General features: G+C 49.4%; 4 protein-coding genes and 1 pseudogene across 11 annotated transcripts in view; 4 read left to right on the top strand and 1 right to left on the bottom strand.

Moving 5' to 3' along the window:
- The window catches only part of LOC141407169 (ubiquitin-conjugating enzyme E2 Q2-like), a 37496-nt gene extending 28330 nt beyond the window's left edge, over positions 1–9166 (top strand). For 2 of the 3 annotated variants that reach the window (XM_073995451.1, XM_073995450.1), the window contains 3 exons: positions 6935–7054; positions 8194–8274; positions 9128–9166. In XM_073995451.1, the coding sequence (XP_073851552.1) occupies positions 6935–7011 (77 nt within the window). In that variant the 3' untranslated portion in view covers positions 7012–7054; positions 8194–8274; positions 9128–9166. Of the gene's footprint in view, positions 1–3063; positions 3245–6934; positions 7055–8193; positions 8275–9127 lie in introns of those variants that run through there. The other variant, XM_073995453.1, reaches the window with a different exon arrangement.
- Positions 5129–5998, top strand: LOC135971690 (uncharacterized; annotated as a pseudogene).
- A 319-nt stretch (positions 9167–9485) lies between the features above and the next one.
- On the top strand, positions 9486–14259 carry LOC135971769 (golgin subfamily A member 8B-like). Its single transcript, XM_065547721.2, has 11 exons — positions 9486–9648; positions 9744–9853; positions 10903–10989; positions 11097–11204; positions 11398–11485; positions 11889–12007; positions 12371–12565; positions 12648–12748; positions 12831–12928; positions 13030–13185; positions 13270–14259. The coding sequence occupies exons 1-11, from the start codon at positions 9516–9518 to the stop codon at positions 13461–13463; spliced, it is 1389 nt and encodes a 462-aa protein (XP_065403793.1). The 5' UTR covers positions 9486–9515; the 3' UTR covers positions 13464–14259.
- Positions 14083–23650, bottom strand: LOC102134080 (dynamin-1-like). Of its 2 annotated transcripts, none has more exons than XM_065547724.2 (4): positions 22895–23650; positions 21856–21962; positions 18720–18857; positions 14083–17932 (listed from the first exon to the last, which is right to left on the bottom strand). In XM_065547724.2, the coding sequence occupies exons 3-4, from the start codon at positions 18836–18838 to the stop codon at positions 17500–17502; spliced, it is 552 nt and encodes a 183-aa protein (XP_065403796.1). In that variant the 5' UTR covers positions 18839–18857; positions 21856–21962; positions 22895–23650; the 3' UTR covers positions 14083–17499. The 2 variants fall into 2 exon arrangements, with proteins under 2 accessions (XP_065403796.1, XP_073851545.1); XM_073995444.1 differs by lacking the exon at positions 21856–21962 and having other exon boundaries at positions 14083–16294; positions 17648–17932.
- The window catches only part of LOC141407168 (ubiquitin-conjugating enzyme E2 Q2-like), a 31960-nt gene continuing 30259 nt past the window's right edge, over positions 23323–25023 (top strand). For all 5 annotated transcript variants that reach the window (XM_073995447.1, XM_073995448.1, XM_073995449.1 and 2 more), the window contains exon 1: positions 23323–23526. The gene's annotated coding sequence lies outside the window, so the exon portion shown is untranslated. The remainder of the gene's footprint in view (positions 23527–25023) is intronic.

The raw sequence follows: 25023 nt of genomic DNA, 5'->3' as shown, positions 1-25023 counted from the left end.
AATATTGTATTGCTGTAAGAAAACTTATAATTTACGAGAGACATAGGCAGGGGCATTATCAGTTTTAAGTATAAGAGGAATGCTCATGATGGCGAAACAAGCTAAGAGATGTGTAATAACAGAATTAGCTTTTTTAGTTGGCAACAGAGTGGCCCATTGAAAATGAGAAAAGGTATCAATGGTATGATGAACACATTTTAATCGTCTAAAAGAAGGGACATGTGTGACATCCATTTACCAAATTTGATTAACTTGAGTACCTCGTGGATTAACCCCAGGATGGAAGGATGGAATGCTCAGAGGAGCACAGGAAGGACAAGCTCGAATAAGAGAACGAGCTTGTTTATAAGTTAAATGAAACCATCGTTGAAGGCCAGAACTATTAGTGTGATATAGAGCATATTCTTGTTCTGCAGCCTGTAGGTGGCCGATTAAAAGTGAATCAATCTGAGTATTAGCATGAACTAATGGTCTAGGAAGTTGAGAATGAGAACGAAGATGGGTGATGAATAAAGGAGCTCGACGTTGGCTCAAAGTAGAGGATAACAAAGAAAAGAGTTTTTGAAGAGAAGAAGTAGCACAAAGAGGTGAAGTGGCCTGAGAAATATAAGAAGTAACATAAACGGCGTATTGAGAATCACTAACAATGTTACAACTAGTAGTAGGGAAATCAAGTAAGACCATGAGAATAGCAAACAATTCTTCTTGTTGTACCGAGGGATAAGGATAAACTGTAACTCGAGATTGATGAACACTCTAATATTCAGCCTTACCATTGCTACTAGTATCAGTAAAAAAGGTAGGACCTTGAACAGGAAATACAGATATTGGTGAGAAAGGCAACACAGAATGTTGCCTAAAAAATGAAAAGATTAGAGACTTAGGATATTAGGTAGAAAATTGTCCAACAAATGGTGCGCAAGCAACTTGCCAAGAATCAGAAGTTGCAAGAAGATAAGTGATCTGACTATGAGTGAATTGAGAAATAATTAAGGAAGGATCTCCTCCCCAAAGTTGTCGACAGTTGGACAAAAAGATCCATTTTAGTGGCCGATTAGTTTGATGAATCATTCCTGTGGGAGAATGTAAAGTATGAAATAAACAAAGGGAAAGGGGAACGTCGGGAAGGATATAATGTAAATGGGTCTTTTGAAGTTGCTCTTTTGTAAGCTGGAGTTTCTGTAAAGCCAAAGGAGTTAAATGACGTGAGTTGTCCAAGTGACTGTCTCTTTCTAGAATAGAAAAAAGATGTTGTAACTGAGGGCAGGATTAGGAAGACCAGGCTGTAAACTTTTTTTAGGTTGAATGTAAACATTTATAGTTTTAAAAACAAGACAAAGAAGGGAATTTTATGCAGAAATACTTGACTTTATATTCCTCTTGGCCATTTGTTTTTTGACTTACTCTTTTAAAGTCCTAAGTATTTCTTTAGATAATGGCCACTGTTTCACCTAAATAGGAGTGGTCGTTTTACACTTTAATTATAAAACTTGAGGCTGGTGAACAGTGGCTATGAGTTTAAAGGATTGTAGCCCATTTTGAACATCATATTTTTGGCAGCTGAGGAAATATGAGGAATGTTTAAAAAAGCACCAAATTGTTGTGAAAGATCTTGTCCCCAAAGATTAATATTGATAGGGACAATATATTTAAAAAAAAAAAAAACTTGACCTTGTTGACCTTTAGGACCGACACAGGTTAAAGGTTTTACATTTTGATAAACCACAGAAGCGGCACCCAAGTCAGTGAGTATAACTGAAATTTGTCTTTTTTTCTCATTGTATAGGCCACTAATTTAAACAAATGATAGACATCTTCACCCCCATATCAATTAACCCTTTAAAAACTATTCTATTAATGTGCAATGAACATAAGGGCTTGTGATTAGAAACTAAAGTTTCCCAAAAAACAGTTTTTCTTGTGCTACCAAACTCTCTTTGTCCAGATATCTTTCCAAATAACAACAAAAAAAAGGCAATAAAAGTAACTGTGCAATATGCACCCCTGCCTCTAGACGTATTGTGAGATTTGTATCATAATAAGAATTTTATTAGTAACATCAGGATCAATGATTTCTGGAATCATCATTAACTTCCGTATAGCACTGTTGTTTTGACCTAACAAAAGTCCTATATGTTCTTTTGGCAAAGGGCCACACACTCTAATAGCTAATTTATATACTCCTCTATTAGGAGACAAGGTATAAGGTTGAGTAATAGCTAAGACAGCAGCAGTGCTCTGCTTAGTTGCCGCATAAAGCTGAGAAACTGGGGTAAGGTGTGGGATCCTTAAGGAGGACTTGAATTCATTCCTTGATGTTGTAGGCCATTGCTCACTGGGTATTGTAGTAGACTTGTATTGTAATTGTTGGGGCCCCAAGCCTGTGGGCCCCGGCTCCCATTTCCCAGGAGAGGAGACAGTAAATTTCCACTTTTATCAGTTTTGGAACAACATTTATTTGTCCAATGTCAACCTTTACCACAACATTTGTACACCTCTGAAGGCAGCTTTCTGCCTTGAGGGATAAAAGTGTTTAATTTTTTATGACTTTTTTTTTGAAATGTCCAGGTTTATCACACTGAAAGCAAACACCTTGTTTGTTATTTCCTTTTAAGGCTTTAGACAAAGCTCCAGCAAATAATTGAGCATTATAAATAGCCCCTCCAACACTAACACAAGTTTTAATATATTTATCTAAATTGGCCCCATTGGCCTTTAATGATCTCAACAATTTTTGACAGTCAGCATTAGCATTTTCAAAAGACAATGTTTGTAACAAAATTTTTGAAGCAGGGCCAACACCCACAGTTTTCAAGACAGCATCCTGAAAACGGGCTATGAAATCTGGATATGGTTCATTTGTGCCCTGTAAAATCTTCACAAAGGAAAGGGAAGTTTTTTTTGCTATCTCTATTTTATTTCAGGCCCTTAAAAACAAAGTCTTGATTTGAGTAAGGGTGACATCATCTAGGCCAGCCTGAGCATTAAGAGTAGCATATTGACCTGTGCCTGTGAGTTGTTCCTCAGTGGGTCCTGGGAAATCACACGTAGCATTTTTTCTAGTCTGTATAGGTGCCTTGTCCATCCACCAGCTGTGCAATTGTAACCACTGAGAACGATCAAGAAAAGCCTTCCCCAAAGCCTCCCAGTCTATAGGAATCATCAAACTTTTGGATGAAAAAGCATCAAGAAGACCAAGGATAAAAGGAGATTGAGGTCCATAGTTAGAAATGGCAGCTTTCATTTCTTTCAAAAATTTAATTTGTAAGGCATTAAATTGGACATTATTGCCACCATTTGGAAACTGAACATTAGGAGCAAAAGAAGCATGAATAATTGGAAACAGATCCAGCTCCTTAAATTTTCTTATTTTTTCCTTATCTCCCTCCCCCAATGGCGGGAAAGGCACTGAGAAAACTTTGCCAGACAAAGGTAAGGAAGCTGGGGGGTAGAAGGCACTGGAAAATCTTCTTCTAACAGGGCAGAAGGAAAAGAAACAGGGAAAGCTCATAAAGGTGAATTAGAAGAATGTGTCTGTAATATTTGTTGAAGCATTCCCATATTACGCTGCATGTCAGAATTCTTCTTAGAAGAAGGAAGAGCTGGCTTTTTCTCTTCTCCACCTTTTGCTACTCCCCCTATACTCTGTTATCCTGGCACAAATGGGCTCCATTTCAGCTTTATTTTTTCCCAAATCCTCAGATGCCTTTTCTCCTGTGGCTACATCACCACACTCTGAATCAGTCTCAAGTAACTCTAATGCCTGAGTGATAGAGTTACACAAGGTCCACAAATTTAGAGGCATAGTATCCCCTAACTGGTGAGCTCTAAGCAAAGCTTTTACTCCTTGTAACCATTCCTTCCAATTCAGCTGCACCTTAGTCTGATACTGAAACCAATAACAATGTTGTTGAACATGGGCAAGCAGTCGCTTCAAAGTCTTTTTCTTTCACTTCTACTCCTATAGACAGCAACAGTCCTTGAAAGAGCCGTAAATATTCTGAGCCCTGCTCAGGGTCCAAGAGATGGAGTTCCCATAATGAAAGCTTAAGAAGGTTCCCCTTAACAATATCCGGGCTTTACCCGCTCCTAGGGGGTTCCCCTTCTTGTTCTCCCCTACTCACTCGTGCACCCCTGCTCACTGCGCCACTTATTGGGGTCCGTGCCGGGGGTGGTGGAGAATGAAAGGACACAAAAGACAAAGACAAACAGAGAACATGGCGGCCGCACTCAGAGCCTCCGCCTCACTTTATTTATACTCCATAAACCCCACGTCAGCAGAAAGAACACAATGCAAAACAAACTTTCTTTTCCCAGATGTAACCTTCTACTCAGTTCCTTGTTTCTATGCTCTTCCTTATCTGCCCGCCTTCTTGGCACCTACGGGAGTTCATTAAAAGTTCAATTGGAGATACTGTCCTTGAGCCCTATCTATTCTCAACATACTGTTTTCAAAGGCCCCTGCATGTGTTTTTCCAGATATTAAACATGCTTCTTGTTTGAGGAAAAAAGAAAGTCTTAACAATAACCTAGGAGAATAAGAGAAACGTTTTTCCAAAAAACAGAAATCATTGTGATTATCTTATTGGAATGTTGAATAATATAGTCTGCTTCATTAATCATCAAGCATGCTATGGATTTTCCATTTTTATAAGATCTGTATCTCAGTTCAGGTAATACTGATAATTTTGTACTGTATTTGAAGATAAAAATATAGGCCAAAACCATAGACCTTGCATAGAAACTAGGTAATGAAGACAGCTCTAGATAAAGACATAGATACACACACACAGACACACATCTATATATAAAGTATGCACACATATATTTTTTAAAGTTTTAAAGCTTTTAAAGCAAAAGCAGGCCCCTTCCCTCTCCCAGAGTGGACAGCCCCTCCTCTCTTTCAGAGTGGGTGGGAACAGCAGGTGCATGAGTAGCTTTCCTTATGAGCCAGGGGTCCTTCTGGACACACTGCTGCCTGGCCACGCCCTTTCCCTTTCATGGTTCTCCTTGACCAATAGGCTTGGAGCATTAAGGACACGCCCCTATTCTACATTCTACTGCTGCCCTGGTTACCACTCCTGTGGCTCAGTCACACAGCTGCCTGGTAGGTGACTGGAGGTCTTGATCAGTGCTCGCTGGGATTTCGCTGTTGTGGCCCCAACCCCACCTCCCTTTCCCGCCCCACGATGGCAGAAGAAACTCCACAGAACAGATTGGCCGCAGCCAAGAAAAAGGTAAAAACGCACCAGGTCATGGCCCCCAACCCAGCTACAGGTCCCCTCCGACGACAAGAGTGCTGCCAGAGCCCATATCACTGCTGAGGTACACTGGACAGGGCCCTCCAATGCAGGTGCCTCTGGACTCCCCCCGCAAAAGTCTTGTCAGTCAGCCCTGCCCCTTCAGCATCAGCCCAGTCCCTGCCCTCGCCAATCACCCCAGGGTGACTTTGGGCAGGCGACTTCTGGGGCTCCCCTCTCCATTACTAGGCCCTCACCTCCTGCTGACCCAAGCTCGACCTCCCTGGGCTCTTTGCGCTCTTGTGTCCAAGAACCTGGGTTCCCCAGCCACAGGCCCCACCCTCGCCAGTCATCCCTGTGTGACTTTGGGCTGGTGACTCCTGGAGTTCCCTGCTGCAGACTCTGCCCTCCTCTCCTGCTGCCTCAAGGTCAACCTCCCTGGGCTGTTTGCACTGGCATCTCCAAGGACCTGGGTCTCAACCCTGTGTTTCCCTCCCCCATCATGGAGTGGTAACTCGGACATTGCGCTGATGTGGTCCCTCCCCCCAATCAGGAGGAGTGGAATGTAGTGATGTCACAGTCTGCCTGGGAACTGTCATTACTGGAAGACCGGCCTTTGATCTTATGACCCAGTCCCCTAAGTGTTCTCACCCCATTTCTGGTTCCTCTGCTCACAGTGCAAATTTCCAACTGGAAGGGGAATGGAGACTGTGGGACCTAGGAGCAAAAGGTTCCAGGCTGCCTCACTCCCTTAACATCTACCTTGACGGGGGAAAAGCCTACACTTCCCCTGTGAGCGCAAAACGTTGACCGTACCTCCATGTGGCAATGGGAGAATGGGTTTGGTTTGGTTTTCTCCCAGGCTTCTACTTTCCAGAGAGATTTTAACGTTTTTTTCTGAGTTCTCCACCTCATATTCTAATTCTCCATGGTTCTGGGACCAGACTGCCCTTCAGTCAGTCGTCTCTGAAGTGAGATTTGCTCATCTTCTGTGGAATAGATCTTGGGAAACTGAACTTGACAGCTTGACTCTTCCTCATGTTATCTCGACCTGGGGTATTTTGAATGCCACAGGATAAATGTGAGACATCTTTCTGAAGCATCAGTTTCCCTTGATTCTCTTGAGATCAAGAGAAAAAACATGAATATACTTAGGGATGACAGTCACATAGGTTTCTAAGAGAATACCAGACTTCTCTCTGAAATGAGACTGGGTAGTCCTCTTTCTGATAAATTCCCGGGTTTCACAGAAAGGCTGCCTTCTGCCGTGAGGATACATTGATATAGAAGTTTGAGAGGTACTGGTGCACTTCTTCACACTAAGAGACGTGTGAGGATATATGACTCTAAACCGCAGGGCATACGGTTCCTGCCTACTTAATGTTTACTTTTCTACCTCTGCCTCTGGTTTTGGTCCCTGGCAGCTGCTGATTCTTGGCAAGACTCCAGAGCTTGGAGTCAGAGGACTGAGTTTCAAAGTTCCAGTATCGCCTTTTTCTTTTTCTTTTTTCTTTTTTCCTAGCTATGATATCAATCCCACTCAGTCCCTAAAAGATTGTGACAACACCTATTATACAGCTGTTGGTGTCGTTAAATCAGATGGTGTATAAGAGTATTTTGTAAAAACTGTAAGGGAGGATGTGGCTGTAGGGGCCGATAGGTCTCATGACGATCACTGCTCTTCTTTCCCACAGTTAAAAGAATATTGGCACAGAAACAGCCCTGCTGTTCCAGCAGAAGCAAAGAGGAACAGGAAAACAAATGGCAGTAGCCCTGAGACATCCACTTCTGCTGGTTGCCACTCAGCTCCGGATGTGAGTCTTGGTGGCCAGGCTCCTGGGGACAGGGGACCGAAGGGGCAGTAGAGGGTAATTGTTAAGACTGTGGATGGACCGTTGGGTACTGGTTAAGAATTCTGGGTAGCCAGGTACAGTAACTCACGTTTGTAATCCCAGCACTGTGGGAGACCAAACCGGGCAGATCACAAGGTCAGGAAATTGAGACCATCCTGCCTAACATGGTGAAACCCTGTCTTCACTGAAAAATACAAAAAAAATTAGCCGGCATGGTGGTAGGTGCCTGTATTCCCAGCTGCTTGGGAGGCTGAGGCAGGAGAATGGCATGAACATAGGACGCGGAGCTTGCAGTGAACCAAGATCTCGCCACTGCACTCCAGCCTGGGAGACAGAGCGAGACTCTGTCTCACAAAAAGGAAAAGAAAAACGAATTCTGGGTTTGAATCCTGCCTTTCCGTCTGCTAGGGATATGATTTAGGGCAAGTTGCTTGAGATTTTCGGGCCTCTTTTTACACATCTGTATAATAGAGGTTCTATTGTTTGACTTCCATTTGTGAGGTTTAAATGAGATTTCTTATTGTTGTTTTTATGTTAATCCCTAGTACATGGCCTGCTGTGAACACTGAGGGCACCCAGGATATGGTCATTGCTCTTTGATTTTCCTCATCCCCAGTCTCAAGGGGAAGCCAGGACAATGAGAACAGCCACTTGCCATCAGGAGTCAGTGATTTCAGGCCCCAGGATGGGATGGTGGGGAAGTAAGAGCCATGAGAGAAGTTGGCACAAAGGAGTTACGGGACAAAGGGTCCAAGAGAGGCAGAAAAGAAAATGTTGCCAGTTGATGTGAATGAAAGGAAGTCAGAGGGCTTAGACACTGAGGGGAACACAATATATCCATGTGTACTCTCTTGTAGTCAGCAACAGGTATCCACGGGGTGGGCCCTACCTCATGTGCTACCCTGAAGGATCTGGAGGTGGGAGGCTCTGGGTGGAGGTGCAGTGACCAGGCAGGCCAGCCCTCCAACCTCCTCCCACAGCAGGGACTCGGTGCCCCTCTGCCAGCTGAGACAGCCCACACACACCCCAGCCCTAATGATTGTTCTCTCTACCTCTCCCCCAACTCCTGCTCTACCTCCTCCCCTCTGCATGCACCTCAGAGCCCGTGCCAAGAACAAGCGGTAGTCCTTGACTCGAGGTCCGTCAAAATCAGTCGACTGAATAACACCATCAAATCTTTGGTAAGGGTCCAGTGGGATCCCCTGATTCCAGGCTGCCAATCCTGGGCTCCAGTTTCCTCTTGGGGCTCTGAAGAAAGGGGCTGGGGGCCGTGGGGCAAAGGACAAATGGGGAGCTGGGGTGCCTAAGCCTCACCTGGAGGGACCCCAGAGCACGCACCATGGCTGTTCTTTTGCTGCCCTCTTTGCCAACTGTCTCCTCTCCACACACCCCTGCTGGAGTCCTTGCTACACACGCCCTGGGGTTGTTGCCTCTTGGGGAAGTGCGAGCCTGACTGGTTGTCAGGGGCCCCATATTTCTACCGTGACTCAGTCCCTAATTTGCTCTTTGATTCTGGACAAGCTGCCTCTCCTTTTTGGGCTCGTGTTTCCAGAGGAGGTAGTGAGTATCAAAGGTGTCTGTTAGCTCTGAGAGTCCGAGATTTAAAAGCCCCCTAGAACGGAAACCTCAGGGCCAAGAGCTCCTGTCTGTCCTTTTCCGTCCTATATATATGGTGAAGAGCCGTACCTGGCCCGTACGTGCTCAGTTAATGTTTATTGAATGAACGCACTTTTCTAAATCACAAGCGGGCAGGAGGGGGGCCTTTCTCCAACTCCATCTCTAGAGGTTTATATTCCTGTCCTCTCAAGAGATTTCAGATTCAGACTTTGAGTTCTGTGGCTGTGGGTGAAAACCAACAAAGACCCAAATCCTCTGTCCTTGGGACCTTGAGGAGAGTTGACCAGTTTGTGTTCCCGTTGGGTCTGAGAACTTTGCCTTTAAAATCCATTCCTGGCCCCTGCCTACCGCTTCCTGGCCTGGGGAATAGAGTTGAGGGGGCCACCCTCCATCACCTTAATTTGACTCTCCCCACAGGAACAACAGAAGAAACAAGTGGAACATCAGCTGGAAGAAGTAATGCGATTTCTTTGCTCACGACATGATGGCTGGGTTTGAGGGGCACTCAGATGTAGATGCCCCAGTCTCGTCTCGCCCACTCCCAGCCTGGGGAAGAAGGCTCACCCCTCAGATTCCACCCCATCCCCACAGGGTCCCTGATAACCTGGTCCCATGGGTGGGCCTGTCCTGGGGCATTGGTGGCATTCTGGGGGCATGTCTCTTGCTGTGCCACCTCTGCCTCCCCCTGGTAAGAGCTCTGTCTTCCTCTTCCTATAGGAAAAGAAAGCAAACAATGAGAAACAGAAAGCCGAAAGGGAGCTAGAGGTGAGTGGAGGGTGTGAAGTTTTCTCCTGTCCTCCGGGGAATGTTTCTTTCCTTCTCTTTCAGCACTTGCTTGGCTTTTCTCCTAAAGGTTCAAATCCAGAAATTGAACGTACAGAAAAAGAAACTAATTATTGACGTGTATCGCACGAAACGCTCTCTCATATACTTTGAAGGTGGGAATCTGGGCACCCTATCATCCTTCAACCTGGCACTTGGATAGGTCTTTAGTGGGAGTCCTTTGGGCCCCATCTCAACTCTCTCATTACAGAAGAGTCGAAGGATTTGGCTGCCCGCCTGCAACGTTCATCGCAGCGTACGGAAGAGTTAGAGCGGGCTCTGTCTGCTGTCACCGCCACACAGAAGGCGGCGGCGGACAAGGTGAGTCTGACCACCTGCCCCATCTCCTGGGAGCCCGGCTTCACAGATGGAGGAGTGAGCCTAAAGGTCCCTTCTGCAGGATGGAGTGTCCTGCCCAGAAAGCGGCATGGCCATGTCTCGCTGCTTTTGTGTCTGGTTGTTAGAGGCAGCCTGGGGCTGAGTCAGCTGCTATGGGTGAGTTGGGGGGCGCGGTGGGGAGCGAGCACTGGACACAGAGCTTGGAGGCCAAGTGCCTGCCCTGCCCTTACCTGGCTGGGGTCTTGGCCAAGTCCTAGGTGGGGTATTGGGTACTTGTACTGTGAAGGTACAGAAGAGTACCTTTAGTATGTTACCATTTCTGTAGAGAGGAAACGTGTGTGTGTGTGTGTGTGTGTGTGTGTGTGTGTGTGTGTGTGTGTACATACTATGAAAATGTACATAAAATAAGACTGCAAGGTTCATAAAAAACTCAGGAGAGAGCAAGAGAGTGGCTGGGAGATACTTCCCTTCTGTACCTTCTGAATTTTGGACTTTGCGAATGTATCATCCTTTCAAACAGTGAACAAGACATTCAGTTTCCCCTTCCTATCTGTGTCCCCCAGCAAGAAAAATGGGCTTAGAGAATCACATAGATCCAGCTATTCACATCCCAGCTCTGCCTAAGTGATCTTAGACAAGCACTTAACCTCAAATACTCCATGTGTTTTCATGTACACAACAGAGGGAATCATAGTAACTGTCTCCTATGGTGGTTGTGAGGATTAAATGGGATTGCTAGCATGGTGCCTGGTGAAGCACTCCATAAAGGTTCAAACAGTGCTAGTCATAACAGTAATAACAAGAGCAATATTAACTGATCTCTCTGGGCCTCTGTTAGGCAGCTGTAAATTCGATCTCTTTCCCTGTCCCTTCCAACTTTACTGAGTTCTTTTAAAAACCAGACCACGGGTAAATGCCTTGATCTGTACTGACCGTGTTGTATACTGAGCCTAGCCTTAGCCTGTTTAAGGGGCACTGTATGGAATGGCCCAGGTTCCCCAGATAGAAACTTTTCACTCTTCACCATCCAGTCCTCGATGCGTAGTAAAACACCTCTCAAGACGCAGTTAGAGCGGTCCTTACAGGAGCGGGCACTGCTGAAAGCGCACGTGACACAGGTGAGGTTTTGCAGAGGGAGGGATGTGGAAGGAAGGTGACCCCAGGTGGCCAAGAGCAGGTGAGGACCAGTGACAGCCCTTCGTAACTTCTGTTCCCATTCTTGCAGGTGAAGGAATCGCTGAAGCTAGTACAGCTACAGAGAGATGAATATGCTGAACATATAAAAGCAGAGAGGGCCCAGTGGCAGGAGACGATGAGGAAAATGTCCCAGGAGGTGAGATCTGACCCTTCAGCCCCCCCATCTTAGATAGGTCACTGGATCTTTCTGGGCATCTGTAACATGGGAATATACAGCCAGAGGTGGTCATGGGTCTGGGCTTTGTGGAGGTGGGAGCAGAGAGGCAGATGGTAGCTTGTGAAGCCACCAGCCCCTCTCTCCAGGGCCTTTTCCCCTGTGCTTTGGGCAGCTTTGCACCTTAAAGAAGGAGAAGCTGCATGACATGCATCGGGTGGAGGAGCTGGAGAGAAGCTTATCCCAACTCAAACACCAGATGGGTAAGATGGGGCTGGTGTGACCTGGGAGCAGGCCTGGCATCAGAGGGGGCTCTGGGGGTGGCTTAGAATGCCCCAGGGAGGTGGGTGGATGGAAGGGCTTTGAGGCAGAGGGAAAGAGGTCTGTGCCGGGAAACAGCAAGTCTTGTTATCTCCATGAGCCTGAGTGTCCCCATCAGCAAAGAGGGCCCGTTGTCAGCCACCCACAGTGCTCTCCATCTGAAAGCGGTTGGAAGATTGGCTACTATCCGGGTGCGAGGAATCATTAGCAGTGAGGCCAAGTTTGGGGAGCCTGAGAGGAGCTGTGCACCAAGAGGAGGGTGTTTTTTGTTGGTGGTGGTGGTGGGTTTTTTGTTCGTTTGTTTTTGAGAATCTAGAGGCCCTTATTGTCTGCTTCCTTTCTCAGCTGAACCCCAGCCCCCGGAGCGCCCAGCAGTGCCCGCTGAGGAGGAGCTGCAGCACCTGAGGAAGGAACTAGAGAGGGTGTCAGCAGAGCTCCAGGCCCACGTGGAAAACCATCAACACGCAAGTCCCCTGAACCAGCCACAAAAGGAGAGGCTCGGGAGGCAGGAGGAGAGGCTTCAGCAGCTGGCCGAGCCACAGAGCGGCGTCGAGGAGCTGGTGCGTTGCCCCACCTGCGGAGCCTGCCCTCCTCCCTAGCCCTACAGGCCTTTGTTTCCCCACCTGTAAAAGGGGGCAGTGTAGCCCTCACGTGAAATGTTACTTCTAAAGGCACCTGTGAGCCAGAGCCCTGCTCTGGTGGCTGTGGGAGAGAAGAGATGATTTTTCTAACCTGCCTCCACCCTTCCCGGTGCCATGGGGGGCAGACACCGAGTTCTAGGGTCTCCAACTGCAGTGGGTGGCTGCTGATTGCTTCTCTCTGTCCAGAACAATGAGAACAAGGGAGCACTGTACTTGGAGATGCAAGTCGAAGAGCTGCAGGAGAAGCTGGGCCAGGTGAATGAGACAGGAACCTCGATCCAGAAGGAACCAGAGGCAGCGGTCCCAGCCCCAGGGACTGGGGGCGAGTCTGTAAGTGGGGAGACCCCCCAGGCCCTGCAGGAAGTCATGGAGAAGCTGGAGGTGAGTGAGTCCTGGAATAGGCCAAGAAGGGCAGGGGTAGGCAGGTCGCTGCTGAGAGGTGACCCCATTATTTTGGCTCCAGAGCGGCCTTATGGACCTCCTGGAGGAGAAGGCGGACCTGAGGGAGCGTGTGGAGAAACTAGAACATCGATTCACGCAGTACTGGAGGGAGAGATGCCATCAGTGAGTGGGAGGCCAGAGCAAGGCAGGGGGAGCTGCAGGGCCGTCGGAGGGGTCCCAGTGTCTGAGCCCCGTCCTCCCGCAGGAAAATTAAACAACTTATAACGGAGCCAGAGGGCCGTGCCACAGAGGCCACACCGGGAGGAGGACATCATCAGGCTGGCCCAAGACGACGAGATGAAGGTACGGTGTGCAACCTCCTTGCGGGGGTAGGGGTCGGGGGTGGGGGTGGCGTGAAGGTGGGGGCCGGCCGCAGCCTGACACCTGAGCACCCCTCCCTCCAGGTGGAGCTGCTAGAGCTGCAGGAGTTGCTGTTGCGGCTGGTGCTGACCGCAACAAAGGGCACAGAAAATTCCTGGCCGCTGCCCAGAGCCCTGATAATGAGCCCGGTCCAGAAGCCCCACCCCCCCAGGAGCTTGGGGCTGCCCACAAGCTTGGTGGTGAGTAGAGCCCTCATGCAGGGCGGGCAGGCAGGAGCAGGGGGTTTGCACTGTGCTCACATCCCCGCCTCCCTCTCTCCAAAGATCTTTGTGAGCTGAGCCTCAGCGTCAGCGCCGAGACTGGGCAAGGAGAGGCCAGGGAGGGGTCTCCCCACGACAACCCCACTGCACAGCCCATCACGCAGGAGCACCAGGAGCACCAGGAGCACCCAGGCTTGGGCAGCAACCGCTGCGTGCCGTTCTTTTGCTGGGCTTGGCTGCGGAGAAGAAGGAGATAAACATCACCGTCATCAAAGAGCTGATCAAGACATTTTTTAAAAAGAAAGTTGTAGGGTTGATCTCCTACACAATTCATTTACTTCATTCGAATGTTAGAGCTATTCATGTTTATTTGTGTTTCTAATTTATACTTTAAGTTTATTTGTAAAAAGTTAAAAGAGAGTGGGTCTCTGTGGCCTTCACTGAGGTTCACTCTGGCATCCTTTAGCATTTTTCGTTTTTAATTTCATAATTGTAGGTCATTAGCATGCATATCGAGTTCGCCCTTATGTGGTGGGAATTCAAACACCCAAAGACCCACTATTTGCACAAAACTGTTCTCGCTGGTTTGGAATAGGCTGCCATGCCTTTTTAATGTTATTGCAGCATGTATGTTCATTACAGAATTCAGATAAAATTTGCTTATATTCTGCTATTATGTTGGATCTCATCTTAATCACAGTGAGCTCTTCATTAGCTCAATATGTGGTTTGCCCTCAAGTGTGCACTGTTGATTACTTTGTAATAGATGCCACCGTGAGTACTGACATTAGAGTTGTTTGAAGTCGGAGAACTGGAAACAGCTTTTCCCCCAAATTCTGTGTGAAACGGTGGGAAGGAAAAGTAGAGAAAGAAATGCCAATTCTAGCCTAAAACTTTATTTGCCAAGTTTTCTTAGAATGAATTTTACCAATTTATGAATTCTTGTAAACAGAATTTATACTGGAAATACTGAAAGACTTTTCCCCTAATGTGACATTATTGACTGCTGGTGTGATGCTACTCTAATGTAATAAATGATTAAGTTGTTGCGAAGTGCTGTTTTTGCCTTAAAATTTTATTTTGTGAGTCTTGAAAACTATAGTGTTAAAGGTATTGATACTGTGCAAATGCCAGGCATGCTTGGCATGAGATAATCTGTTTCATTTTTACAATATCGTAATATAACTATGCAAGTGTTTATTAAAAGAACACAAATTTACAAAGTTATGGGATTTAAAAAGTTATGGAGTGAAAAAGTTATGGGATAAAAAAGAGAAAAATTGTGGCAAAAATGTAGAAAAAAGTTTTACGCAAAGTTACCAAATGTTATGAAAAAGAAGTGATGGGATTTAAAAAACAAGTCATGGGATAAAAATAAAAATTCAAAGCAGTTCCATGTCAGCAAAGCCTGGAGAAGTGGGGCTGGAGTCTCCACCGCCACCATGACCCTACCACCCCTTCCCAGTCACCCCTTTACAATTAGGGTAGCAAGACAAGACCTTAAATTAAAAATTTTTAAGCATGACTCTGACAGACTCCTTACTCTCAGCATAGCAACTTTTCTCTCAGGGGAGCTCCCACCTCCTTATTCAGAGAGGTAAGTGAGGCAGGACAGTGGGGCTAACTGTGGACCAAGCGAGCACGTGGGCTGCTGGCGTGGGCCCCCTTCCCCAGTGTACACATTTTGTCTGTGTAATGTTTTGTATATTCCAGAGGGTAGGGCCACCCCTGTATGGTACCTAGCTGTGGTTGGAGCTGGCATGTGGGGAGGAGGTTCTAATAATTATTTGTGGCTGGGAAACTTATTTATTGCTAGCATAGGACAGAGGAAGGAGGCGTGGATGGGGTCGTGGCTCCCTGGTGATGCGACTCCTGTTTATTTTGCTTTTTATTTTGGAATAAACAGATTAACCATACTCCTCAGCCTGGTGTGCTCCCATTTCCCTCAATGGGTCCTGGAGTTTGTGCCACCAAACGAGGAGCCCCAGAGTGTCTTGAGCATGTCCAGCTAGGCTGTTGGGGACCTTCCAGGCCTGTTACCTGTATGCTGCCTGGTGGCGCCTGGGGGATTCCACGGGGACTGCCATGGCGCCTGCGGGGCGCAGTCCGGCCCTGACAGCCAACAGGCTCAGAAGCCTGATCTAGCGGTGGTCGGGAAGACAGGTACCAGCACCTAAGGGCACTGACTTCCACCCAGCCCAGGCGTCTTCCATTCCGTCCCCGTGCCTCCCTCTCCTGTCTGCACCTGGTGGCCTCTTCTGTCTGTCCCTCCAGAGCGCCGGCTGCCCCGCAGGCTCCCTCCAGGCTGAGTTCATGGCCCTGCCCCCTGGTGGCCAGAGCCGTTTTCACAGGATAAGAGCCAGGGAAGCTCCAGGGGCTTTCCAGGAAAAGTGAACCTTGGAAAGGGTATGGCCTTTTCACTGCTCCCTAGAAATGGCTTGGCCTTTCCCCTCCCCTGAGCTCCACAGAGAACACAGCCAGCAGAGGACACATTTCCCCGCCATCCAGAAATGGGTGTGAGGGACAGCAGGACTGGTAGAGACTGTCAGGCCACACAGCTGCCTGCACAGCACTCCCATGCTTGGTAGGAGGTGGGAGGGATGGCGGGGGCTGGCTCTCCATAGGCCAGGCAGGACAGGGAGGCTCACTGGAGGTGCTTCACTTTGGAGGGGCAATGTCAGGGGACAGCTTTCTCTTATTGGCACACAAGACTCCAAAAAGACAGCATTGTGACTGATTCCCAGTGCTAGAGGCCAGGCAGCCAGCCACATGTCGCGGTGTGTATGTGTGTGTTTGTGTGTGTGTGTGTATTTATAGATATTTATAGAACAGGGCAGGGGCATACCACAGAGGAGGGCACACGTTTTCAGCAACAGTCACACCTGGAAGTGTCAGCTCACCACTACAACAGACCAAGTCACAGATGAAGAGGGCTGGCTTTGGGGCCGGGGGAGCCACTGTCAAATCACAGAACAGCCGCCCAGGCAGGCTTGGAAAGGGAGGTCTCCCAGAAGAAGGGGGATCTAATTAGAGGTCGAAGGAGGGCCTGGGGCTCTCAGGATGGGATGGACTTGCAGGACCCGATCGGCTGGCAGTTGGAGAGAAAGCAGAGAGAAAACAGGAGGGAGAAAAGTGAGCAGAGAGCTGATGAGGCAACTGCAGAGCACAGATGTGCCACAGCAGCTGTGGGAGGGTCGGGGAGGGGAGGGCACAGGTGTGGGTGTGTCAAGGTTCCTGGAAAAGAGGGACTGGAAGGGAAAGGCGAGGAAGATGGAGAGAGGAGCCAGAGCTTCACAGGTAGTGCCTGGGGGCTGTGGCAGCCCTCCCCACCCACGCACGCTGGCCTCTTCCATGGCAGCCAGATAATGCACCCACCGGTCAGACCAGTGCTCAGCCTCTTTGGGCTTCTGTCTGCTCTGGTCACCCTGTCTTCCAACCCACTGATTCGGGACCACCTCTCGCCTCAGGGAGCCCAACGCAACAGCCACCAGGCCTGATAGAGACGGAACACTGCTTGAACCAGGATGATGAAGCTAAAAGGGATGGATGGCTGAAGTGATCGCCGAGAGAACCCTCTGGGTGGTCAGAACGCCCAGGATCCTCTGAAGGGACCCTGGGGGAGGCAGGGAGGGCAGGCAGCTGGATGCCATTGGCTATAGACTTATAAGTCTAATAGGGGAGCCTCAGCTTGTTGGGGGTTGCAGGTCGCAAGAGTGAGCCTGGGCCCTTCCTGTTGGGAAAAGCAGAAGAGGGAGAGTCCATGGCAGGGGAGGTGGGTGGGCTTGCTGGGCAGAGCTCAGCTGGGAGTCCCCTTGGTTCAATAGCAGCTCAACCAGGCACTGTGGTCCCCTTGGTTGAATAGCGGAGGCAACCTCTAGGAGCAACAGGCCAAGGTGAATGACCCTGCTGACCGGCGGTAGTGCTTCAGCGGGGGCCAGGGACCCTGCCTTCCATCACACACTGGCAGCTATGATGGGACCTGGGAGGGAGAGAAGGGGGCTGTATGTCCCTACCTGGCCTGTGAGGTGTGTTCTGGGTTGACCGTGTGTATGGGACTCTCGAGGTTTTATCCTAGATCACCACTGGATTGCCGACAGATAGGGGTGGTGGGACCCTGACTCTCACCCCTCCTCTGCAGTGGATTTGGCTCTCAGCACTCCCAGGCTGGGAGCCGGATACTCTGCCCTGGCAGCATGACTCAGACTGCACAACAGGTATGGCGTGCCCAGGATGACATTCCTAGGCCTCTGGCCACCTCAGTGTGCAGCACCACACACAACCCCCTCCCAGCTCTCAGCCCTTACACCATAAACCATGAGCTCTCTGATGGTTCCAGAGAGCACCCACGTCTGTCAGCTTGGGCACAGAGCCTGTTCCAAGAGCCCCAGGCTCAGCCATGGGGGCTGGGGGACTTTGGGGCCTTGGGGGCCAGCCCTCGTACCTGCGTCCAGCAAGGACTCTCAGCACCTGCAGCCAGAAGTTGTCCACAGACCACGTGGGCGTGCTGATGGTGCCCGTGTTGATGTCGCCGATGACGCTGAGCGCCTCCTTCAGCATGTGGTGCATGCGCAGCATCTCGGCGCACCGCTGTGCATGCTCTGCTGACTCCTCCATCAGCGTGTTCTGGTCCCCACACGAGTACAGGGATAGGACTCCTGGTTGTCCGGCAGGTTCAATTTCAGGGCGCCAGGGTGGACAGCAGCTCTGAGAAGATGAACTCCTTGGTCTGAGAGTGGGCACAGAGGGAAGGAGGTTGGGACGTGATGCCTACGCTGCCCTGGCCTCCTGCCGGGCCCTTCTAGGACTGTGTGCTGGACTTGGAGCCCTGAGTATGGCTTCTACACAGCTTCTACACCGCTTAGACTCAAAGATCTGCCTCCCCACCGCCCTTTTCTCACTCAGATAGGAACACTGAGGTCCAGAGGAAAAGTCACCTGTCCAAGGTCACAGGTCTGGGAGGGGACCCAGGACCTATCATGCCACCAGCACACCTGTCTACTTAGTTTTTTAAATAAATTTTTTTGGAGATAGGATCTCACTCGGTCGCTAGGCTGGAGTACAGTGGGCAAGATCACCGCTCACCGCAGCCTCAGCCTCTTGGGCTCAAAGTGATCCTCCAATATCAGCCTGTCGAGTAGCTAGGACTATAGGCACATGCCACCACCAAGCCCAGCTATTTTTAAAATTTTTGTGTAGAGACCAGGTCTCACTATGTTGCCCAGGCTGGTCTTGAACTCCTGGGCTCAAGCTATCCTCCCGCCTTGGCCGCCCAAAGTGCTGGGATTACAGGCATGGGTCACCGTCCTCAGTCCCATGTTATATTTCCATGAGATAGCTCTGGTCTGGACCGTGCCTGCCACCCTGGACCTGGTCCCATAGGGCTGGTTAGCATCTCCCCCAGGCCAACATGGCTATCTCCATCCCCAGTGCCACAGGAGCCCCCTGTCCCCATGAGGCGGTGCATGCATGTTGTTGATCATGACGTGCATGATGGTCTTGGGCGTGACACCAACCGTGAGGTCCCACATGGTGTTGTTGACAATGGCCATATAGGAGTTCTCCAGGTTCTGGGTGGTTTCCATTTGCCGCTCCAGCTGTGAGTCCATGGAGTGCATGAAGCTGTCGGAGCCATTCTCCTCGGCTTTGCTGCCCTATCATGGAGAACACAAGGGCATCAGGGTGGCCAGGCCATGCAGCCAGGCTCCAGGAATTCCTAGGATCTCAGCCCCTCCAAGGGTACCTGGAACACTGAGGCACAGAGAGAAGCAACTGGCCTGAACACGCACCCAGCTCCCCACATGGCTCTAGACGGTTTCAGGCCTCTGCCTCTCAGGACCCCAGATTCACCTGCTTCAGTCTCGTCTTAGTTTTGACTCTAGTGCCCAGAATTTGCCTCAAGTTACCAATCCAGAAATTGGAAAAGAACATATCCAGGTCCCTGGCTTGGAGACCTGGACAAAGCTTGTGCCAGGCTGCAGACGCCTGGCAGGAGGCAAGAAAAGGGCACACTCACTTTCCCCTTGTCCTGGGAGGCCCACGCACCAACTTTGCCACCGCTGATGCCACCAGGAAACACAGCAAAGTAGACACACACTGAGAGGAAAACAGGAAGTGTTGAGTGAACCTGGGACACTGCACCCCAACTTTAATGCTTGTGGAATTCAGTTACCTAATATTTGGTTGAGGATTGTTGCGCCAACATTCATCAGTGATATTGGCCTGTAGTTTTCTTTTTGGATGTATCTTTGGTTTTGGTATCAGGGCGATACTAGCCTTATAGAAAGAGTTTGGAAGTATTCCCTCCTTCTCTCGTTTTGGAATCATTTGGGTAAGGTTGGTATTAGTTCTTCTTTAAATGTTTGCTAGAATTCAGCAGTGAATCATCAGGTCCCAGGCTTTCCTTTGCTGGGAAACTTTTTATTACTGCTTCGATGCCATTATTTGTTATTGGTCTGTTCAGGTTTTGGATTTCATCATGGTTTAATCTTGGTAGTCTAGATGTGTCTGGAAATTTATCCATTTTTAGTAGGTTTTCCTATTTCTTTGCATATATTTGCTAATAATAGCCACTAGTGATCCTTTGAGGGTTTGGTTTTTTGTTGTTTTTTTGACTTTTTTTTTTTTTTTTGAGATGGAGTTTCACTCTCCAGGCTGGTGTGCAGTGGTGCAATCTCAGCTCACTGCCAGCTCCGCCTCCCAGGTTCACACCATTCTCCTGCCTCAGTCTCCTGAGTAGCTGGGACTACAGGTGTCTGACACCACGCCAGAGTAATTTTTGTTATTTTTAGTAGAGACGGGGTTTCACCACGTTAGCCAGGATGGTCTCGATCTCCTGACCTCGTGATCCATCCACCTCAGCTTCCCAAAGTGCTGGGATTACAGGCTTGAGCCACCACACCCGGCCTGAGTTTTTCCAGTACCAGTTGTCATGTTTCCTGTTGTTTGTCAATGTTATCTCATCAAAAACCCAACTTTTAAAAATGTTTTTAAATTTTAGTTTAGTTTGGTTTAGTTTTTGAGACAGAGTCTTGCTCTGTCACCCAGACTGGTGGGCAGTGGCGCAATCTCAGCTCACTACGAACTCTGCCTCCCAGATTCAAGCGATTCTCCTTCCTCAGCATCCCGAGTAGCTGGGATTACAGGCGTGCACTACCATGCCTGGCTAATTTTTGTATTTTTAGTAGAGACGTCATTTCACCATGTTGATCAGGCTGGTCTTGAACTCCTGACCTCGTGAGCTGCCCATCTCAGTCCCCCAAAGTGCTGGAATTACAGGCATGAGACACCGGACGCGGCCCACAGTTTGTTGTTAAATTTTACTTACTTACTTTTTCTTTTCTTTACAGACAGGGTCTCATTCTCTTGCCCAGGCTGGAGTGCAGTGGTGCAATCATGGTTCACTGTAACCTTGAACACCTAAACTTAAGAGATCCTCCCACCTCAGCCTCATGGATAACTGGGAGTACAAGTGTGCATCACCACACCCGGCTAATTTTTCTAGTGTCTGGTGAGACAGGGTTTTGCTATGTTGTCTAGTCTGGTCTTGAACTCCTGGCCTCAAGTGATCTCACCTCAGCCTCCCCAGTAACTGGGACTAGAGGAGTAAGCCACCAAGTCCAGCTAATTTTTTTAAAAACATTTTCACAGAAATGAGGTCTGGCTTTGTTGCCCAGGCTAGTCTCAAACTCCTGGCTTCAAGCGATCCTCCCCCTTCAGCCTTATTATTGCATTTTATCTTCACCATCACGCTGTAAGAGTGCCTGGGGGTAGGTGCTCCAAACAGTAGCAATGTAGCAGCCTCCACTCATAGGTGACAACGAGACTCAGTGTAGACAAGCAACTTCTCAAAGGTCACACAGCTGGAGGGTGGCTGAGCCAGGATGAAGACCTAGGACTCTAAACCTGGTGCCCAGTAAATGAGAAAATCTCTGGGGGTTCAGGATAGCTTCCTCCCAAGAAATCTTTCTCCAAAGGTTCTAAAAACAATGACAGATCCATCTTTCATAAAGCAAACAAAACTAGCAGCCCCTTCATTTTGGGGCGCAGGAGGAGGGATAGGATAAAGGTTAGCGAAGCTCCAGGGCATCCCATTTTAATCCTACATATTTATAAGGCAATTGCCAGCACAGCACCCCAAACCTAAAGAACCATACACAGCTGTCTCCGTGGGGCATGGTGTGTCCCTGGATGTAAAGATTTTCCTATGTGCGCTTACAGGCCAGTAGTATCATTCTCAGTCATAGGTTAAAGGGCAGCTAGGCCTGGCCTGCTAGGCACCACTGTGAGAATCTGCTGAGCTTTCCAACTAGTTTATCTGTTATTTGCAGTGAAAGATGCCCTGAAAAGAAGGGGTGTTGTTGGGAAGAGTTCTGATTTGAGGTCCCCTAATCCTGGCACAATCTCCTTCCCCAGTCGCAGGAATCAGGAGACTCCATCTGTAAACACAGGCTCAAGCTATGTCCCCCAGCCCCCTCTTTCAACCAGGTGCCACCCTCTGCTTCTCTTCCATAGACAGCCTAGAGCTGCCACATTCCCTTAGGATCTGTGCCCTCGGGCCTGGCTTAATTTTTCCTCTCCAGAGGCTGGCAAAGCCTAACTCGTTACTGGATGCCAGTTCCTTTGCCTGACTTTCAGTGACTCCTACCTTACCCTGGGGTTTTCTGTTTCTTGTCTCAGCACTAACATTTCTCATTCCTCCACAAGATGAATTGCTCACTCCAGCCAACTGAAGCATGCTCCTCTTGACACAGTTAACTCTAGGCACATGGTTGGTGCAAAAAAAAAAAAAAACAAGCATTATGTCAATTTCATTGATGAACAAAAGTGCGGGCTCCACAGCAAAGTCAACTTGATAGTGCCTGGGCCTCTGAGTTCAAGAGCCTTCTAGACAAACGGCTCTGAGCTGAAACATGAGCATGGACACATATGCCTCCCTCTCGGTCTGATGAGATCATTAGGATTCTCGGTTGTTATCCCTGAGCATTTTCCTGCCTCATTAATGCACGTGTAGCCAACACAATAATAATCATAGCTAATAACCGCTAAAGCTGAGGACTTTTGTGAGTCAGGCAGTGGCTTTAAAAACTTTCAAGTTTTCACACAGACTCTCGTTGAATAATTTGTTTTTCAGATCAAGAAACTGAGACTTACTATCACATTTGGGATTAAGTTTAAAAAAAAAAAAAAAGAGAGAGAGAGAGAGAGAAACTGACACTTAAAGCTGTCAAGTATTTCACAGCCAGCAAGTGGCTAAGTTGGAACTTGAAACCAGGTAGTGCAGCCCTGGGATCCTGTGCCCTTACCCATGATCCAGTGTTGGCTACAGGAAACTAAAGTGTACACGTTTTCAACTATAGTTTAAATGGGTGACATATGTTTCCTATATTTTCCCTAGGTGACTTTCAGTTTGGGGGTATTCTACTTACACAATCTCTGGAACTAGATATTAACTGAGAACAAATAGAAATTAATGAACTCTGAAAAACATAAAACATGAGCAACATGATGTCACCGCAAAAGACAAATCAGCACACAGCCTTCCTGTGACTGTATTTTGCTAACAGTCCACGAGCTAATAATCAGCCTGAACTCAGCAGTGCTCTGTTCCCTTGGGAGACGGACAGACACACGCAAACACACACACAACCCCCCCCTTGGGAGAGACACACACACACACACACAGACTTACAGAGTTGGTGGTTGTGCCGCCCTGAGCCTCCTGTCAGCCAGTGTGAGGAAGGGACCAGATGGGTCAGGCAGAAAGATGCTGGGTCAAGGGAGGAGGGGGCAGCCGGGGGCGCGCGCACGCTCTGGACTCGTGCACCCGCCAAAACGGATGCGCGCGGGGCACGCCGGGTTGAAGGGTGAAGGGCGAGGGGCGACGGGGACAGGGACGGGGACGCGGGCAGCCCTTTCCCAGGCGGTAGCGGGAGCGGTGGTGCTGTCGCCCTTTTAAGCTGCGGCTTGACAGGAGCGGCGCCTCCCGTCGGTGGATGGGTTACAATGGGAGCAGCTCCACAGGCCTCCACACAGCTCCCGCCAAGGCCACCTCCGTGCCCCTTGCCATTTTCCAGCCGCGCTCCCAGGAGGCTGGAGGAGGCGGGGAGAGGCGGAGCTGGGAGAGCTCTGCAGGGCGGCCCCGCGGGTGGTCGCGGCCGTGACAGCGGCTCCGGAGAGTCTCCCGTTCCGCGCCCCTCCCGCCGGAGATGAGGGGAAGATGTCCGTGTCCCGGCTCAAGGCCAAACTGAAGTTGCTGGCATCTGTCTTCCACAAGAACCAGGAGCCCGCAGCCGCCGGCTCACGCTCCACAGCAACATGACGGTGAGGCGCCCTGCCGAGGCCTCGCGGGGCAGGGTGAGGGCGGAGAGGGGGCGCCTGGAGTCCCGGAACAAACGGGTGCCTGCCCGGGAGAGACCCCGGTTCCCCGCCCCTTTCTCCCGCGACTAGCCCGGCCCGCCCCCGGGACTGAGGGAGGCTTGGGTGGGAGGAGGCGGAGGCCGCGTCTCTCCGGCTCCTGGCGGGGGGCTGGCTTGGGGGCTGCCGGCCCGTCTCGGCACCTGTCGCCGCGCCCAGAGGTGGGAGCCCGTGGTGGCCAGAGCCCTCTCGGGAGCCAGGGTCGCCCCAGTCAGCCGGCCTGCTCCGGGGACCGCGACAGGGCGGTGCAGAGCGGCTCCGGCGTTTTTTGAGCCCGGGCGGGGAAGGGGAAAGGCCTTTAAGCTTTTCGGTGTTTCGGCCGGGCGCAGTGGCTCACCGTAATCCCAGCACGTTGGGAGGCCCAGGCGGTCGGGAGTTGGAGACCAGCCTGGCCAACATGGTGAAACCCTGTCTCTACTAAAATATACAAAAATTACCCGGGCGTGGTGACAGGTGACTTAATCCCGGCTCCTTGGGAGGCAGAGGCAGGAGAATCCTTTGAACCCGGAAAGCAGAGGTTGCAGTGAACCCAGATCGAGCCCTTGCACTCAAACTTGGGGGATAAGAGCGAGACTTCGCTGAAAAAAAGTTTTCTTTTTCTTTTGTTTTTTTGTTTGTTTTGAGACAGGGTCTTACTCTGTCACCCAGGCTGGAGTGCAGTGGCGCGATCTTGGCTCACTGCAGCCTATGTCTCTTGACAGTCCACGGGTTAAAGCGATTCTCCTGCATCAACCTCCTGAGTAGCTGGGATTACAGGTGCCCGCCACCACGCCTGGCTAACTTTTGTGTCTTTAGTAGAGACGGGGTTTTACCGTGTTGGCCAGGGTGGTCCCAAACTCCGGACCTCAAATGACCCTCCTCTGCCTCCCAAAATGCTGAGATTCCTTCAACCCAATCAAGTTGACACTCAGTATTAACCATCACACGTGTCTTCAGAATTGTCACTCTTTTCTGCTGGGGCCTCCCTCTCCTGGTTTGCAGACTCATGCTCATCCTGTGGCACCAGGGTGGGGAGATGCTGGTAGGAGAGCTTTCTAGCTCCTGAGTTATAAGGCAGACATAGTGTCTCTTTCAAGATTTTGCTGCTGTGTTGAGTTATATTAAAAACATTGTCTTTTTTCTCTGGTTTTCATACTCATAGTAAGAGGCCATCAAGACAGGCTTCCTATATCAGAGGGTGATCCTTACCAACAGTAGCTGGGAGAAGTACAGTAAAGAATGTTAGATTGTTCTGGAAAAAAGTGGTCCCTCCATTATTTGGATTGGGTCTGTGGCTTTGTCAAGCCCAGCAGTCTGATTCCATCTGCTTTGTGTCTTCCAGCATGTCCCTGTGGTTTTGGTTCACTCAGGGTATTCTCCTTGTATGTGTTATTTTTCTGCTGCTGCGGCAGACTTATTCTTCTT

The sequence above is a fragment of the Macaca fascicularis genome, chromosome 7 (assembly GCF_037993035.2).
Source record: "Macaca fascicularis isolate 582-1 chromosome 7, T2T-MFA8v1.1".
Taxonomy (NCBI): domain Eukaryota; kingdom Metazoa; phylum Chordata; class Mammalia; order Primates; family Cercopithecidae; genus Macaca; species Macaca fascicularis.
The sequence above is the reverse complement of the archived record's forward strand: the minus strand, read 5'-3'. Positions and strand labels throughout refer to the sequence as shown.